Raw genomic sequence first — 18,518 nt, forward strand, 5'->3', positions numbered from 1 at the left:
CTAGGTAAACTCAATTCTTTCCATGAAGCAAAACAAAACAGTGGCAACTAAAATTTACCAAAATGTAGCACAAATACAAAGGAAATGCACAGAACAAATTCATTTAGAAATAATTTATGAATCTCAACAAAAAAATCCAAAATAAAATAATTATCTAACAAATTGCAACAGTTCATTAAAGGAAAATACAACACAACAAAATACAGTTGTTTTTGCAGGAATGTAAACAGTTCAAAAACAGTAAATCTGTTAATATGATTCATCAGAGAATATCATAAAACAAGTCATACTGATCTTGTTCATTGATGTTGAACAGGCAATTGGCAAAATTTAACACCCATTCTTGACATATATGCTCTTTAAAACAGGAATAAAGTGACAAATACTGAACATGATAAATATGTTTGTCTCAACCCAAGAGTGAGTACCATGTTTAATGGAAAACGATTAAGAGTATCCCCTTTAGAGTCAGGTACAAGGACAAGGCTGTCTGCTTTTGCTTCCTAACTTTGTTCTGGAGGTATCTGCCATTTTATTTAATCAGAAGGAAAAAAAGAGATCTAAAAATTAGGAATAGATTATTTGCAGATGAGATGATTTAAAAGGCTTATGATAATTGAAGAAAATTATGTCAAATACTAAGGAATGTATTAAGATGACCAATATAAAACATACCTATAAAAAGCAATAGCCTAAATATACTTAAAACTAAAACAATGTTACAAACCAATTATATCTGAATTAAAAAAAAAAGTAGTACTCCATTTATACTAGCAAAAAAAAAAAAAACCAACCTAAAAGAACAAAGCAAAAAGACCTTCAAAATATTAGAAATAAGCTGAACAAAACATGTGCAATGTCAGTGGAAAAAACTTGCCCCCAAGTAATATAAAATAAGACCAGCAAATAGATTACACTGCATGCTTGGATAGAAAGACTTAAAAGATGTCAATTGCTCTGTTAATCTATTTCACATGATCGGTAAAAACTTTTTCCTGCTGTACAAGTTTATTCTAATATTCATAAAGAAAAATAATCAAAAATTGCTAGCCAAATTCTGAAAAATAAGATTAATAAGGGATGACTCACCTTATCAGATATTAAGTATTTTATAGAGTTACAAGTTTTAAAACAGTGGGATTTTGTACATGGACAGAGAAAAAGATTAAAAGAAAATACATATGCCAAGAAATAGAACTAAGATACATATGGGAACCTAAATACATATCAGAATTCAATATATGATAGAGGTGGCACTGGAGCCAGTGAGGAAAAAATAATTATTCATGAAAGGATATTGAGACAAGTAGTTAATTATTTGGGAAAAACAAATCCATAGCTCACGCTTTACATTGGAATAAATTCCAGATGGATAAAAGATTTCAGCACACACATGCATGCACATGCATATGCAACACACACACAAAAAACTATAAAAGTCTAGAAGAAAATATAAGGAAATTTATTTGATAATATTGGAGTCAGAAAAGCCTTCCTAGATATAATCTAATACCTAAAAAACATTTAGCTGAAACAAGCTGATAAATTTTTTAATTAAAAAAAATTAAAAAATTGCTAATAATAGTTTCTGCAATGCAGAAAAGCTAGATGACCAACTCGGGGGAAATACTTGCAGCTTTATCACAAGTAGGCAAAGGGCTCATTTCCCTAACATTAAAAGGCTTCTATAAATGAGCCAGAAAAGCCTAACATTCTAAACAGTTAAAACATTTCATGTCTCAGAGACTGAAACTGCATTTCACTGGTAATTTCTGTTCAAATAAACATTTATTATACATCAGGATGTCAGAGTCTGAAACCACACATTTTACTCATCACCACCACTTACCAATTCTTCCATAATTGTTATATCATAATTTTTTATTAAATCAGTATTTAATGTTTTATATTATTAAGACTGTAATATTATTACCTGCTGAGGTATAGATATAATAGGCTTATTTTCCTTTTCTCGTACTATCTTTTTCTGGATTTATAATTGCCTTTTTCTTTGGTTAGTTTTCTATTTCTCTTTTCCAGTTTCTATGTTCTCCTCTTCCAAAATTTTATTATTTGGATATTGGACATATCCTGAATTAATGCTTTAATTTTCCTTATTTTTCTTTCCTATTGAACTTGGCTTTGAGTTTTCATTTTTCTTTTTAAAATAAGCAAGCACATACTTATATTTTTTCTTCTACTTATAATAAAATAAGTATATTTTGTACATGTCTGCACATTCCTTTTTTTCACTTAACCTATTATACTTGTCCCATATTATAGTAAAGCGCTGCTTCATTGTATAGATATACCTTAAAGTATTTATCCAGTCTTCCTTATCAGTGTACATTAAGGTTGTTTTCAAAGTACTCTTACAAACAATACAATTTGTCATTTCAAGCATATATGACAATATTAGTAGGGTAAATTATTTTAAGGGTGCATTTGTAAACTGATGAATATTGCCAGATTTCCCTCCACTGGAAAATATATTTCCATAAGCAGTGTATCAGTGCCTGTTTTTCTGTACTCTCTTCAATGCAGTAAAATATCAAACTTAAATCTGTCAAGTGAAGACTAGCATCTCAGTATAGCTTTATTTTGCATTTTACTGAGTGAGGTTGAGTATCTTTTCATATCTGGAAGTATCACTTGTATTTCTTTTTCTGAGAACTCTCTGCTGATAGGCTTTGCTTGGGCTGGGCTGAAGCCCTGAACAAACTGGCATTGCAACTCAACTGTTTCCCTGAGAGCCTCTCTAAAGTCAACCCTCGACACAGGTCTCTAGCTCCACATCGAATTATTTTGGATATCCAGATCCATTTTCTTTCCCATTGTCTCCATAGATCCTTTCCTTTTCAGGGATAATGCTATTACTTAGCTTCTGTATACTTGCACCTTCTGTCTCTTGCCTCACCAATTAGCTTCCCTCTTTCTCTTCTATTTTCAACCCTCTTCTCTACCTTTAAACACGATTAAACCTCTCCAATCTAACCAGGAACCCATGCAAAGCAGGGTATTCCCCAGAATCTTTCTTCTTTCCTCTTAACCTTATATTAACCAGATATTCCTGAGAATTCCCTATATTTAGATTTCATTGCTTCATTTGGGCAATTTTACTTATTTCAAGAAATATTATGGCCAGAAAACACAAAGAAAAATAATAAAGGTGAATAAACTCAGAGAGCAAAAGAAAGAATAAATAGAAACCATCTCTAGTACCTGGAGGAGGGGAAGTTTCTGGAGTGGTTGCTGCAGTGCTGGAATTCCCCTCCCAAGCTTCTGTTTTGGCATCTGTGAACTGGTTGTCTGGAAGCCACGTTCCATTTGGTGAAACTGTAGTAGCTACAGAACTGGTGCTTGCTATTCTTGTGGTTCCATTTTCAGAATCTGAAGAATTGACAGTGGTTACATAGGTAGATTCCAGAGTTAGATTTGGGCTGAATGTTGGTGTCACAGAAAAAGTTATTGAAGAAGTAGGATTTGAAGTTTTGGTTTCTTCTTTTACTGCCTCTGCTACTGACGCTTCAATAGATCTTGTAGGTGAAACTACAAACACCAAGAAAATAAGGAAACATCACATGAAAAGTGATAGCTTAAAAGCTCTGAGGCACAAAGCAAGTATTAATAAATTTCAAACACTTGGAGATCAAACAAAGAATGAACAAACGAACGAGCACGTACGCACGCACACATACATGTACATGCCCTTTATCTAGTGCTGGATCCTTTCTACCAACTCCAAAAGAATACACCGTCTTTTTATTTACTTAAAGTAGTATGTATATGGTATATGTAATAGCGTGTAGTATGATATATATCTCAATGATGAGCATTCACTATAACTCAAGAGATTTCCAAAGACATTTATTTTACCATCACTTTTAAGGAAAACTAAGTATTTTTTCTCAATTAAATATCACCTACATCTTCAACTATGAGTCACTAAATGTGAAAGCAAAATTTTACTCTGAATACCAGCCTTATTAAATGACAATTTACCTGTGGTTGCATTGTTGGCACTGACAAGTATCAGACTACTGCCAAGCAGAACAAGAACGATCCAGAAATCCATGCTGACCTGGAAGAGAGAGCACCATGTTAGGTAAGATTCTATATTATTCTAATTAAGTCCAAACTACTCACCAAAGCAGTATTTTGGGAAAAATCTTCCCAGCTATTGAAATGTGCACACAGGACAAATAATTTTTTTGGAGTCTGATATGTACATTTCCCCAGGAACCCAACTACCTGATTGAATTTTCATATAAATACAAATAAGACTTGATAAAAACAAAGTGTTTTGCACAGTGATTCTCAACCTTGGCTTCACTTTAGAATCACCCAAAGAACTTTAAAAAATCCTCATACCACACTGTATCTCTGGGGGTGAGAGTTGGGTAGCTGTCTTTTTAAAAGCTCTCCAGGTGATTGCTCTGTGAAGCTTTAGCATCTTCAGAACGAGAAGTATGGAAAAGATAAGGTGACTGCATGACTGTATTGCCCTTTGGAGCAGACATTATACAGCTGTCCTCAAGCTTTTTCCACCTCAAACCATATCAAAGGGCCATAGCACATTCCCACCACTAACAGTGGCTCATTTGTCCATTTAGATTCGTGTTCTACACTGAGCTAGGTGCTAGGGAAACCACTATGGAGCACTACACTCATAGGTCCTATCTTCATGGGCCTCACAGCCTAAAGGTAATTCAATATGGTAGTGACTCTCCATGGGAAGCAGGGCATGCCTCTCCTGAGGAAGAGTGGGGACATGCAGGTGGTTCATATATACCCAGCAGCTATGGCTAACAAGGAAATGAGTTCAGCAGGTGCAGCCATATAACATTTGACCATATTCCCATTCTTCCCATCTGATCATAATCCAAAACTGGGAAAGGACACAATTCCCTCCACAGGATTAGGAAACAGATTGGAAGGCTGATTATTATATATGTATATGCATCTATTCTTGATAAACCAATAGGAAATGGTTTCAGGAAAAATATGTATTTGGAGAAAGAGGGTTAGACCATTACCTCATTCCACGTACCAAAATAAAATCCAGTTGAGTTGAAGAATTAAATGCTTAAAAGCACATTTTAAAAAGGAAATAAATATTTATGTGAGCTCAGGATGAGGAAGGAAAACATAAAGGCAATGTAAGAAATCACAAATATTAAAAATGGAATAGCTAACAATAGAAAAAAAAAGAACTTCTAAATGTAAAAGAAATCAATTATAAATAATGTTCATGGATAGGAAGATTCAGTGTGTCAGATGTCAGTTCTTCCCATTCTGGTCTATAGATTCAATGCAATCTCAATCAAAATTCCAGCAAGTTATTTTGTGGATATTGACAAGCTTATCTTAAAGTTTATAATAGAGATGCAAAAGACTGAGAATAGTCAACTCAATATTTGAAGAAGAACAAAATTGGAGAAGTAACACTATTCTACTTCAAGACTTATTATAAGGCAACGGTAATCAAGAGTGTGGTACTGGTGAAAGAACAAATAGATCAGTGGAGCATAAGAAAGAGCCCAGATACAGACTGATATAAATATAGTCAACTGATCTTTCACAAGGAGAGTAAAAGCAATACAATGGAGCAAAGACAGTCTTTTCAATAAACTGTGCTGGAACAACTGGTCCTTCAGTATCAAAACAACAACAACACAGACACAGACCTTACACTCTTCACAAAAAAATTAATTCAAAATGGATCACAGATCTAAATGTAAACACAGAAACTATAAAAGCTAGAAGATAAATAGGAGAAAAATCTAGATGACCCCAGGTATAGTGATGACTTTGTAGATACAACAACAAGGGCATGATCCATGAAAGAAATAATCAATAAGCTGAACTGCATTAACATTTAAACTTCTGCTCTGCAAGACAACGTCATGAGAATGAGAAGCCATAGACGCAAAGAAAATATTTGAAAAGACGCATTTGCTAAAGGATTGTTATCCAAAATACACAAAGAACTCTTAAGACTTAATAATAATAAAACTATTAACCCGATTTTAAAATGGTCAAAAGGTCTGAAAAGGCACCCCATCAAAGAAGTCCTGGCAGTGTGGCTCAGTTAGTTGAGCATCGTCCTACAAACCGAAAAGTTACCAGTTCGATTCCCCATCAGGGCACATGCCTGGGTTGTGGGTTCCGTCCCCAGGCGGGGTACATATAAAAGTCAATCAATCGATATTTCTCTTTCACATTGATGTTTCTCTCCCTCTTTTTCTCCCTCCCTTCCTCTCTCTCTAAAATCAAAAGGAAGGAAGAAAGGAATACTGATGGCAAGTTGGCAAGTATGTATGCATATGCAAAGCTGTTCAACAACATATGTCATTAGGGAATTGCAAATTAAACAATGAGGTACCACTACACACCTATCAGAGTGGCCAAGATCCAAAACACTGACAACACCAAATCCTGGTGAGGATGGGCAGCAACAGGAACTCTCATGCATTGCTAGTGGAAATACACAGTGATATAGATACTGTGGAAGATAGTTTGGTGATTTCTCATAAAACTAAACATACTCTTAACATATGATCCAGCAATTGTTATCCTTGCCATACTCCATTTACTCAAGAGAGGTGAAAACTTACGTCCACACAAAAACCTGGACACAGATGTTCATAACCAGCTTTATTCATAATTGTCAAACTTGGAAGCAACCAAGATGTCCTTCAGTACGTGACTGGATAAATAAACTGTGGGACATCCAGACAATGAAATATTATTGAGAGCTTAAAAAAAAAGCTATCAAGCCATGAAGAGACATAGCAAAATCAATATGCATATTACTAAGTTAAAGAAACCAATCTGAAAAAGCTACATATTGTATAATACTCTTGGGAAGGTGAAACTATGGAGACATAAAAAGGTCAGTGGTTGAGGAGTTAGGGAGGAGGAAGAGAATGAATAAGTAGAACACAAAGGATTTTAAGGGCAGTCAAATCATTCTGTATGATGATACAATGGTGGATACATGTCATTATATATTTGTCCAAACCCAAAGAATGTACACCAAAAATGAACCCTAATGCAAACTATGGACTTTGGCTGACAATGATATGTCAAAATATAGGTTTACCGATTGTAATAAATGAACCACTGTGGTGCAGTATGTCAACAGTGGGGGAGGTTGTGCATGTTTAGGGCAGAGTATTTGGCAACTCTATAATTTCTGCTCAATTTTGCTATGAACCTAAGACTAATCTAAAAAATAGTCTTAAAAAAAAGAAATAAACAGGGGTACAAATAAGAGAGAGAATTAAAATAAGAACTCATATCAATATGAAAAATATTAAAACCCCAATTCTGAAAAACCTGAAAACCTAAATATAACTACCAGAACAAAAACAAACAGCTAAAGAAATAAATGAAAAAGTGCTGACCATCCCCACTAATCAAAAGAATATGAGCCCTGACTGGTGTAGCTCAGGGTGGCGGGTTCAATTTGGGATCCGGACACATCCCTGGGTGTGGGCGAGGTCCCCAGCTGGGGGCATGAGAGGGGCAACCGATTGATAGTCCTCTTGTACATCAATGTTTCTCTCCCTTTCTCTCTCCCTTTCCCTCTCTATAAAAATCTTTTTAAAAAGGAATGAGATAACATTTTTACTTTCCAAATCAGAAAAGATCATATGAAATATTCAATGTTGGTGTAGGGGTTCAGAGGAGGACTCCCCAAATTGTGCCACTCTGGCATGTGAATTATTTTGAGGTGAAGGCAATCAAGACCCTACAAGCTCACCAGAAATTTTTGCCTCTCTCTTAAGTATTTAAATTAGGGGCCTTGCCCATAATAAAGAGTTAGCACCAAAAAGGGGGGTGGGGAAAAACTATCTGTAATGATAAGGCAAACTACTAATTACTGAACACCTACTTATCAATAACCTCCTCCTTTCTGAAGCCTCAATGCATCTTACCTCACCCTTAGCTCAGGATGTCATATATACCTCATTTTCTCTTTCTGTCTTTGAACCTTGTATTTGTGCGGTCTCTGACTCTCTCATGTATATAGGTTTCCTATACATGCACATGTAACTAAACTTGGTTATTTTCTCGTTAATATGTCTCACGTCAATGTGTTACACCAACTGACAGAACTTGGAAATTAGAGGAAAGTTTCATCCTCCCCCACACTGGTAAGAGTCCCTTGAAAAGAACACAAATACTGGTGGGAATGGCAATTAGCCTACACTAACAAACTCCTTTCCAGAAAGATTATACAAAAATCTTAAAGGTGTCCACCTTGTTTTCTCATCCATTTTTAAGGTTCTAGCAATTCCGAAGTAAATATACATAATTTGAAACTCAGACTAAAATGATAGAGATATTCATTAAGTGGGAAAGTAGAAGATGAAATAAATATTATGTTGATATTCAATATATATTGTTGCAATTCAAAATGCTGTATTCAAATAATTTAAGAAAATGGAGCAAGTTCTTCATTTAAGCTTAAAAAAGCCAGATCAAAAGCGAATATACCATATGGTTTCAACTAAATTTGTGAATGTACATGAATATTCATGATATGAATGTTCATGATAGTAAGACTGGAAGAAAAATCAATAAACATTTTGGTATAGCACATTATGATTTTTATTTTCTTTATATTGCACTTTTTATTTTTTAAGTTTTTAAAAATAAAAAGTATGGCATTTTTACAAATAAAAATAATTAATAAAATTAAGTTAAAAAGAAAATAGATTTCACTACAGCATGAATGTAAAAAGCAAAACTAAAAGAAGGAACTGCACAAGAAAGGCATACCTCAAATGAAAGAATGCAAGGTAAAAGAACACATAGTGGATGGCAGGAGGGAGAGAGGATTTGTATGCATAAACTAGGGAATGAGAGGTATATCAGAATTTTAAGAGCCATGTCACTAAAAAGGTATACAGTAGTCCGTCTCTATATCGTGGTTCACTTATCACAGCCTCACTTATCACGAGATTTTAAAAAATATATTTAATTATTTATCGCAGATTTTTTGCTATATCGTGGGATTTTGCGGTACTGTATATGTATTTATATGCGTATTTATGATTTTAATGATTTTTGCCTAAAATTTTTCAAAAAAAATATAAAAATATATAATAAATGATTCTAACATTAAAAGAATATTAAATTGAAATAATATATTGCACACTGTTTACAGTATGTATTTTTTTTTTTGTGGACAAACACATACCTCACACTGAAAACGAGATGTACGCTCAAGCTTGTTTCCCTACGTGAGACTGTACACGACACACGATTGGCTGATTGATGGAAGGCGACTAACCAGAGCATTGTCTTGTGTATCCTAGGTGCTGATTGGCTCAGTAACTGTAGCATCAGTCTGTCTGCTGTCCCACACTGTGTGCATATGGTCAGCATCTCACCTTGTCCACTTCACTCCTACCTCTGATCACTGTGTGTAGTTTTGCTCTGCGGTGTTGCGTTTTGTGAAATTTTCCTTAAAGACTGAATTTATTGCAAGCCCTACAAGGCCACCCAAACGTCTGGATCTTCTAAGGATTCTGGCAGTGAACCCAAGTGCCAGAGGAAGATGCTTACCATAAAAGAGAAGGTGGAACTTCTCAACATGTTGAAGGAAGGGAGAAGCTATGCGTCTGTTGGTTGCCATTACGGGATCAACGAGTCTACGGTTTGCTACATAAAGGATGAGAAGAATATCAGGTCTACGGCATCAGTGACTTTCAACAAAACAGCAAAGAGGGTGGTTACTTCCCACAGTAAGATTATTGTGAAGATGGAGTCTGCATTAGCTGTGTAGATAAATGATTGCAGAAAAAAGAATATCTCGCTGGATACAAACACCATCCGGACGAAGGCCAAGCAACTGTATGATCGTTTAGCAGCAAAAAGGGATGATCATGACAGTGATGAGAATTAAGAAGAGGACGACGATGACGACGCTGAAGCAGGACCTTTGAGTGCTTCTCCAACCAGACCAACCCCATTCAGTGCCAGCAAGGGCTGGTTTGACAAATTTCAGAAACGCTTTGGACTCAACAGCATTTCTATGCATGGAGAGGCTGCCTCTGAGGATAAAGCCGGAGCCGAGGAGTGCGTGAACAACACGTTCAAAGACATCATCGAGGAAGGAGGCTATAAGCCTGAACAAGTTCTCAACATGGATGAAACGGGCTTATTCCGGAAATAGATGCCGCCTCGCACTTTCATTATGAAGGAAGAAGTAAAAGCCCCTGGTTTCAAGGCCCAAAAAGATAGGGTAGCTTTAATCATGCGTGGGAATGCTGCGGGCTTTATGATAAAGCCAGGGCTTATTTATAAGTCCAAGAACCCAAGGGCCCTAAAAAACAAAAATGAGAATGTGTTGCCTGTGTACTGGATGCACAACCCTAAGGCTTGGATCACGGAATTCCTCACAACATTGGTTTCATCAATGTTTTATCCCGGAGGTTAAGGTTTATCTGGCAGAGAAAGGCCTTGATTTCAAAGTGCTTCTGATAATGGGCAATGCTGGAGGCCATGCTGTTGACCTGACATATGATGGCATCCAGATAGGCTTCTTGCCCCCGAACACCACATCGCTCATTCAGCCAATGGATCAAGGCATTATTCGCACTTTTAAGGCACTCTACACCCAAAAAGCCCTGCAAAACCTCGTTAAAGCTATGGACTCAGATGAAGACTTCTCGCTAAAGGCGTACTGGTGTGAGTACACAATTGCATCATGTCTCCAAAATATTCAAAAGGTCATAAAGGAGATGAAGAGTGAGACTTTTAATGCCAGCTGGAAAAAATTGTGGCCAGAACTGGTCCATGATTACAAGGGATTCTCTCCTGATGAAATCCATCACTCTGCAGTGGATAAGGCCATGAAGCTGGCAAAAATACTGGGAGGAGAGGGCTTCAGTGACATGACTACTGAAGATGCAAATACCCTGATCGATGTGCATTCTGAACCGTTGGCAGATGAAGACCTGGAGGAGCTGACTAAGCAAGTGAAGAGGATGAGGAACAAGACGAACAATGAGTTGAAGAAGAGGAGGAGGTTGGCCTAACACCTGATCGTCTTGCAACCATGGTCAGAATGGCCAAAGAACTTCAACGAGTGGCTGAAGAATGGGACCCCCACATGGTTCGTTTGTTGCAGTTTGCAAATTCAATCGACAGTGCCATGTCAGTTTACAAAAACATTCTCAATCAGAAGATGAAGCAGCGCCAGCAACTCCCCATAACTATGTTCATCACTTGAACGAAGAGGTTGGTTACGCCTATGCCTTTAGCAGAAGTAGAAGTTACAGACGAGGCCGAAGATACTACTGCACCACCTGAAGAAGTGCCTGATGAAGTGGTGCCTTTAGAAGAGCTATAATGCTCCTCTTTGCTGTGCAGTACATTCATCTCATCTTCATCACCTTCATCGTGATCAGTACTGCACAGCTAATTCATCATTTTCATCATTCAAGTTGTAGTATACTTCACTGGTGAGTACCCATATAAAATTTTACAGTACAGTAGTCCCTCTCTATATCGCGGTTCACTTATCACAGCCTCACTGTATCGCGGGATTTTTAAAAATATTATATTTAATTATTTATTGTGGATTTTTCACTATATCGCGGGATTTTGTGGTACTGTATACGTATGTTGTTAAAGTTACACAGGTTTAAGAGTGTAGAATATGTTTAAGAATGTAAGTTGTGTTTATAAAAGTGTGGAAAAGGTTAATAAGGGAGTGGGAAACGTTAATAAAGGACTTGAAACAGTTTATAAGTGTGTGAGAAGGGTTTATAAAACCTTAAGAAATATATATAAATACTAAAATAAATGTAAGGTTCCTACCTCGCAGATTTTCACCTATCGTGGGGGGATCTAGAACATAATACCCTCGATAAGTGAGGGAATACTGTATACACCACAATTAGAAAAACCATAATAAAGCCCTAACTCTTCCCAGAGCATACAAATTCCTGTCACTTCCTGACCTCCAAACTAAACTGCAACCAAACCCAGGCTTACTTGTCTTCCTTTTATCTCCATGTCTTTCTATTCCAAGCAACCCAGATCTGCATGTCAGGAAGTAGGGAAGAAGTTTCCTTACTCTTCATGGATGCTTTATGCAAATCGTTTTTCCTGGAGCCTGCTCTCACAGTCCCTGTTACTGAGGGCTTTTTTGCCTAATGACTGCTGGTACTCTCTTGTTACTACAATGTAGCTCACAGTTTTCTTTCCATCCCCAAGTCCTGATATACTTCTAGGAGGCTGTTCAACATCCTCACAGACAACAGCCACTACAGTTCACATCTGAGCCAGCCTCTGAGTTCCTGGACTTCCTCAACTCCAGCAACCTTATTCCTCTAGTCCACTTGGGGCACTTACGACAATGGCTCACTCTAGGCTCCATCATGATCAGGATAAGCTCCCTTACTGAATCTTACCATTCCACTCTCCAACCACACTCCTTTATTCTAGCAGCTCTCTATTACGTCTACTACACCTGTTCTCTGACCTCACCAGGTTTTTGGTCCCTTGAACCCCTCTCTAATTTTCTTTCCAATATCTCTACCCTGTCTTTATTTTCCTCTCTACCCAAGCAAGAAAATTCGCTGTTAGTTCAATCACTCCCTTGCTAATAACCCTAAATTCCTTAGCTACATTTTTCTATTTTATTTACATGAGGGAACTCACCCCCAACCCAATCTGAAATAATGCCATGCTTGGTCTGTGCCAAATGCTGCTTAAGAAAATCAAACCACCCATAAAGTTGCTACCACTATTTCTGCCTCAATGGAACTCTGAAAATCTTCTGCAACCTTTCTGTATTTCCTTACTCATCTCTCTCACCAATTGTCCATAGCAGTGATTTCAAAGAAGCACCTCTTCTCCCCAACCATCTCCTCCTACACCCCTGGCTCCTGGCCTTGCCTTCACTTCAGAGAAAATAGAAGCCATTGGACTGGGACACCCTTAATTCCCAGTCACCATACTTACAAATTTCCTCCTCAGCAGTTCTTTCCAAGTCTATTAGGAACCTTATCCTGTAGATCTTATACCACCTCATCCTAGGTTTAATTCCTCCCTTTCATAACAGCATTTAAACACAAGAATTTCTCACACACAAAAAATAATTTCTCTGAATCTGCATCAATCCTCCAGCTAGCATTCTCTCTGCTTCATTTTACAGCCAAATTTCTAGAAAGAGTCGTATCTATGGCAATCTGGCTTCTTTTACCACCATTCCACTAAAACAACTACCTCCATATTTTTTTTAAAATGAGCTCTTTAAAAATGTTTCCAACTCATTTACAAAGGACTAATTTCCCTAATATATAAAGAAGTCCTGCAGATCAGATTACTAAAAAGAGAACCAAGAACCCAAAGAAAAATGGGCAAAAAAGCATGAAACAGACAATTCACAGAAAACCAAATATTTCTCTTAAGTATATGAAAAGATGCTCAACACCTCCCCCATACTCAGAGAAAGCCATATTAAAGCTATACAATGATACCATATTTCAACTATCATACAGAATCAAATTAAAGAAATTTGAACAGCACTACACTGGCAAAGATTTGAGGAAACAGATAGCTTCATAAGATCTGCAAATATTTATCAGAATTACAAAAGCACAAACCCTTTGACACAATTCCACTTGAGAATTTTACAGATATAGCCATATGTTAAAAGTGACCTATGTACAAGGTTATTCAATGCAGCATTGTTTCTCAGTAAAAAATACTGGAAATAACCTAAATGTTTATCAATAGGAGAAGTAAACATGATTAAATAAATCATGGCATAGACACAAAATAGAATACTATGCAGTTGTTAAACAGAATGATGAGGCTCTCTGGAGATCCATTTTAGTACGCAAGACAACCTCTGAACTAACTTAAAAATAACTCTTACCAAAAAAAAGTAAATTAAAATTCCTGCAGGTGGTGGTGGCAGTTGAGAGGAACCCACAGGTATCTTTCTAACCCCCAACATCCTCCTCCCCCCAGGCACACACAACCGTTTTGTTGTGAAACTTCTCAACCACCCTATCACACCTGATTTACTGACACCCACATTGCCTCTTCGTCACTTCCCACACCACTCTACGAATTGAGGATTTTAAAAACTGGTTCTACGATGAAGGTCTAATCTCAATATGGATGAACAGGAAATGGTTTAAATCTCAGGGCAATATGCACTACCAAATGTCAGAGGGAAACCAGCCCTGCCAATTGTAGTCTGCATGATACCAGAAACCCTGTGCACACATTCTAATCGTGGGAATGGCTCTGCTTTGTCACAGGATGATTTTTAGAATGAGCTAATTTGTTATATTTTAAAAATTAGTTTGCCTGACAGCTTCTTAGAAAACTAAATATATACCTACTTTACAGTCCAGTAACTCCATTCCTATAAATTTACTCAAGACAAATAAAAACATATGTCCACAAAAAGACTAGTACAAGAATGTTCAAAGTAACAAAAAACGGAGAACCCAGGTAACCATCAATAAGAGACTATATAAACAGTGCCATTTTTCTCACAATGGAATATTATCCAGCAATAAAGGAAAATAATTATTCATACACACAACATGGGTAAATCTAAAAAACATCACACTGAGTGACAAAAGCCTCGGGACTTCTGGTCAAAATGGAGGCATAGGTAAACACGCTTCGCCTTCTGCGCTCAACAACAGCAAAAATTACAACTAGAATACTAAAAAATGTCATCCAGGTAAGACAGAAAATCAAGCTGTGTGGAAGTCCGACAACCAAGGATTTAAAGAAGCCACATTCATCCAGAGGAGCAGGAGGGGCAGAGACGTGGAGGGGCATGCGGAGGCAGCGAAATGGACAGTCCCACATTCATGTGTGGTGGATAAAAATTGGGAGGGATACCTTGGGAACAAGCGATCCCAGCCCCAGACCAGAAAACCCAGCCCAAGGTTCCAGCACCAGGAAAGTAAGTCCCCGTAACTTCTGGCTATAAAAACCAGCAGGGATGGGGGCAGCAGAAGAAACTGCAGGATTCTCAAGAGACTCCTCTTAAAGGGACCACAATGAACTTAGAACTAATGCAGACCCACCCACTCTGGGATTAAGCACCAGGGCCACAGGTGAGAGGGCACAAGTGGGTTACAGGACAACGGGGGAAAGTGAAGTGACTGGCAACAGGGTGAATACCAGGAAACAGCTTCTTCCTAGGTGATCTTCAGAGTCCAGGCAGTGGCACTGTCCCCTCTCTGAGCCCTCCCCAACACAGATCAACGAAGTGGTGAAACGGGCTGTGCTGCCCAAACAATGACCTTAGGCTCTGCCCCACACAATTTACAGGTGCCTTTTCTACAATAGGCCACACTACTAAGGGAGTCAAAGCAGCTCTAGCTAATAAACAGAAACAAACACAGGGAGGCTGCCAAATTGAGGAGACAAAGATATATGGCTCAAATGAAAGAACAGAACAAAACTCCAGGAAAAGAACTAAATGAAATGGATAAGCAACCTATCAGAGTTCAAAACACTAGTTATCAGAAATCTTTGAGTACTGCAATAGCATAAAAAAGACCCAGGTAGAACTGAAGGCTGCATTAAGTAAAATAAAGAAAAATCTACAGGGAAACAAGAGGAGGGGATGAAGTCGAGAGTCAAATCAACAATTTCAAACATAAGGAAGAAAAGAAGCATTCAATCAGAATAGCAAGAAGAAAAAGCAATTCAAAAAAAATGAGGACAGAATATGGAACCTCTGGGACATCTCCAAAAGTACCAACATCCCAATCATAGGGATGACAGAAGAAGAGGAAGAACAAGAAATTGAAAGCTTACTTGAAAAAAAAATGAAAAAAACCTCCCTAATTTGTGAAATAAACAGACATACAAGTCCAGGAAGCACAGAGAGTCCCAAACAAGATAGACTCAAAGAAGACCACACCAAGACACATAATAATTAAAATGCCAAAGTTTCAAGATAAAGAGAGAATCTTAAAAGCAGCAAGAGAAAAGCAGTGAGTTACCTACAAAGGGGTGCCTATAAGACTATCAGCTGATTTCTCAAAAGAAACTTTGCAGGCAAGAAGGGACTGGCAAGAAGTATTAAAGTGATGAAAAGCAAGGACCTACAACCAAGATTACTCTATCTAGTAAAGCTATCATTTAGAATTGAAGGGCAGATAAAGTGCTTCCCAGACAAGGTAAAACTATAAAGGAGTTCATCATCACCAAGCCATTATTATGTGAAATGTTAAAGAGAACTAAATAAGAAAAAGATCAAAACAATGAACATTAAAATAACAACAAATTCACAACTATCAACAACTGAATCTAAAAAACAAACTAAGCAAACAAGCAGAATAGGAACAGAATCATGGATACAGAGAGGTTTTCGATGGTTGCCAAATGGGAGCGAGGTGTGGTGGAATGGGTGAAGAGGTGAGTGGATTAAGAAATACAAATAGGTAGTTACAGAATAGCCATGAGGATGTAAAGTACAGTATAGGAAATGGAGTAGCCAAAGAACTTATATGTATGTCCCATGGACATGAACTACAGGAGGGGATTGATGGAGGGAATGGGGGTACCATGCAGAGGGAGGCAAAGGGGGTAAAATTGAGACAACTATAATAGCACAATCAATAAAATATATTTTTAGAAAGGAAAAGAAAAAAGTCTCATGTAAGAGTGTATTATAATGTATTATTCCATACATATGAAGTTCTAGAAAAAGTAAAACTATGGTGAAAAAATCAGAACTCTTGCCGAGGAAAGAGACAGAGAGGATTACGGGAAAGGCACATGAGGGACTTCTTCGGTAATAGTGATACTTTGTATCTTGACAGGGAACTCGGTGAATGGGGATATGCATTTCTCAGAACTCATGGAATGGTAACTTAAGATTTGCGTATTCACTGTGCATAAATTTTACCCCCTAAAAGACTCAACCCATTAACAAATATTGTAAATGATATACACCTTTAGTATTAGGACGAAGTTTACTGATATATGCAATTTACTTTGAAATATTGGGTTGGCCAAAAAGTCCTTTAGTTTTCCCCTGTAAAATAAAAAGATCCATTTTTCTTTTTCACCAATAACTTTAATTGATTTGGATATTTTGAGTATGTCGGCTATCTCCCGCATGGTGTAATGTTGATTGTTCTCAATGTCTCGATTTGATTGCTATCAACTTCAACTGGTCTACCTGACTATGGAGCATCGTCCAGCAAAATTCTCAAGCACAAAACTTCACAGACCACTTTGACACGTTAGATCAGCCTAGCACCTTCTCCTTACACTGCACGAATCTTTTATTTTGCATTTCAGCTGCGTTTTTACCTTTCTTGAAATAATAAAGCATAATATACCAAATGTTGTATATTTTCTTACCTCTTCAATATTAAAATGGCTACACGAAAATTCGCCACTTTTGATAAGTTTTTTAAAAATGCACGCTGATATGACAGCTGTCACAATACAATTTAACAAAACTGTTTTGAATGAAGTTACAGAAAATTAAGTGTTGCTAAGGCCATCTTATGGAAAAAAACAAACAAACTTTTTGGCCAGCCCAATATATTAAAAACAATATGAACTGAGAGATGAATACAGGAATAGATATATGAACAGATATGTGATAAAACAAATATAGAAAAATGTTAATTGTAGAATCTAGGTGGTGGATATAAAATTCTGTCCATTTTTCTCTTATTTGAGATTTTAAAAAATAATATTTTCTCCATTTACTCAAGTTTTTATGTTCCTCAAAGTCTTACTATATTTTTTTTGCCCTATTCATTTCTGGTTTGAACATTTAAGTTTTATTCTTTTAGCAAATTTGAATTATACAAGACAGTGTTATCAACTATAGTCACCATGTTTTATATTAGATCCCCAGACCACATTCATCTTTTAGCTGAAATGAATGGAATCTTTTAATGTTGCTTATTAAAACATTACTTTTGTTATATAGGAAAGACACTGGTCCTCCTCTTCACTATAATGATAAACCACTTAAAAAAAGAAGTAAAGCATGCTCACTATAAGATATACAAACAGAACACAGGGATTATAAAGCAAAATATAAGTCTCATTCATCTCCTGCCAGTCCTGCTTCCCAGAAGTGATCACTAAATAATTTCTTCTATATCCTGTAAAAATTTCCTATACTGTAACTGCATATACCCAAAAAAAAAATAAAAAAATTATAAATAGGATATTATACATATTGTCTACAGCCTGCATTTTTACTTAAATAATAAATTCTGGATCTCTTCCACATCAACACGTCTAATTAGCTACCTTTCTTTTCAGTGGCTGTACAGTTTTTCATCATATGGATGTATCACAATTATTTTAACCAGTCTTTCTGTTTGCTTTTGTTAAGTAAGAGTTAATTGTATATGATTTTCCCTTCTATGTTTTACATCATTTTTGATTAGGCAATAGTGGCCTGAGTAAAGATGAAATTATATATACCAAGAAAGCCAAAATAATAGAAGAAACTCACACTTACATATTGTTCATTT

The 18,518-nt window shown here is 36.7% G+C and overlaps 1 protein-coding gene across 3 annotated transcripts in view; it reads right to left on the reverse strand.

The window, feature by feature from the left end:
• Positions 1-18,518, reverse strand: part of PTPRA (protein tyrosine phosphatase receptor type A) — a 126,042-nt gene that overhangs the window by 66,450 nt on the left and 41,074 nt on the right. For 2 of the 3 annotated variants that reach the window (XM_090286131.1, XM_090286130.1), the window contains exons 2-4: positions 9,580-9,675; positions 4,003-4,081; positions 3,223-3,549 (exon numbers count right to left, since the gene is read on the reverse strand). In XM_090286131.1, coding sequence (XP_090142257.1) covers positions 3,223-3,549; positions 4,003-4,081; positions 9,580-9,609 — 436 coding nt within the window. In that variant the 5' untranslated portion in view covers positions 9,610-9,675. The remainder of the gene's footprint in view (positions 1-3,222; positions 3,550-4,002; positions 4,082-9,579; positions 9,676-18,518) is intronic. The other variant, XM_090286132.1, reaches the window with a different exon arrangement.

This window comes from Furipterus horrens, unplaced genomic scaffold (genome assembly GCF_987537825.1).
Source record: "Furipterus horrens unplaced genomic scaffold, mFurHor1.1.pri manual_scaffold_8, whole genome shotgun sequence".
Taxonomy (NCBI): Eukaryota; Metazoa; Chordata; class Mammalia; order Chiroptera; family Furipteridae; genus Furipterus; species Furipterus horrens.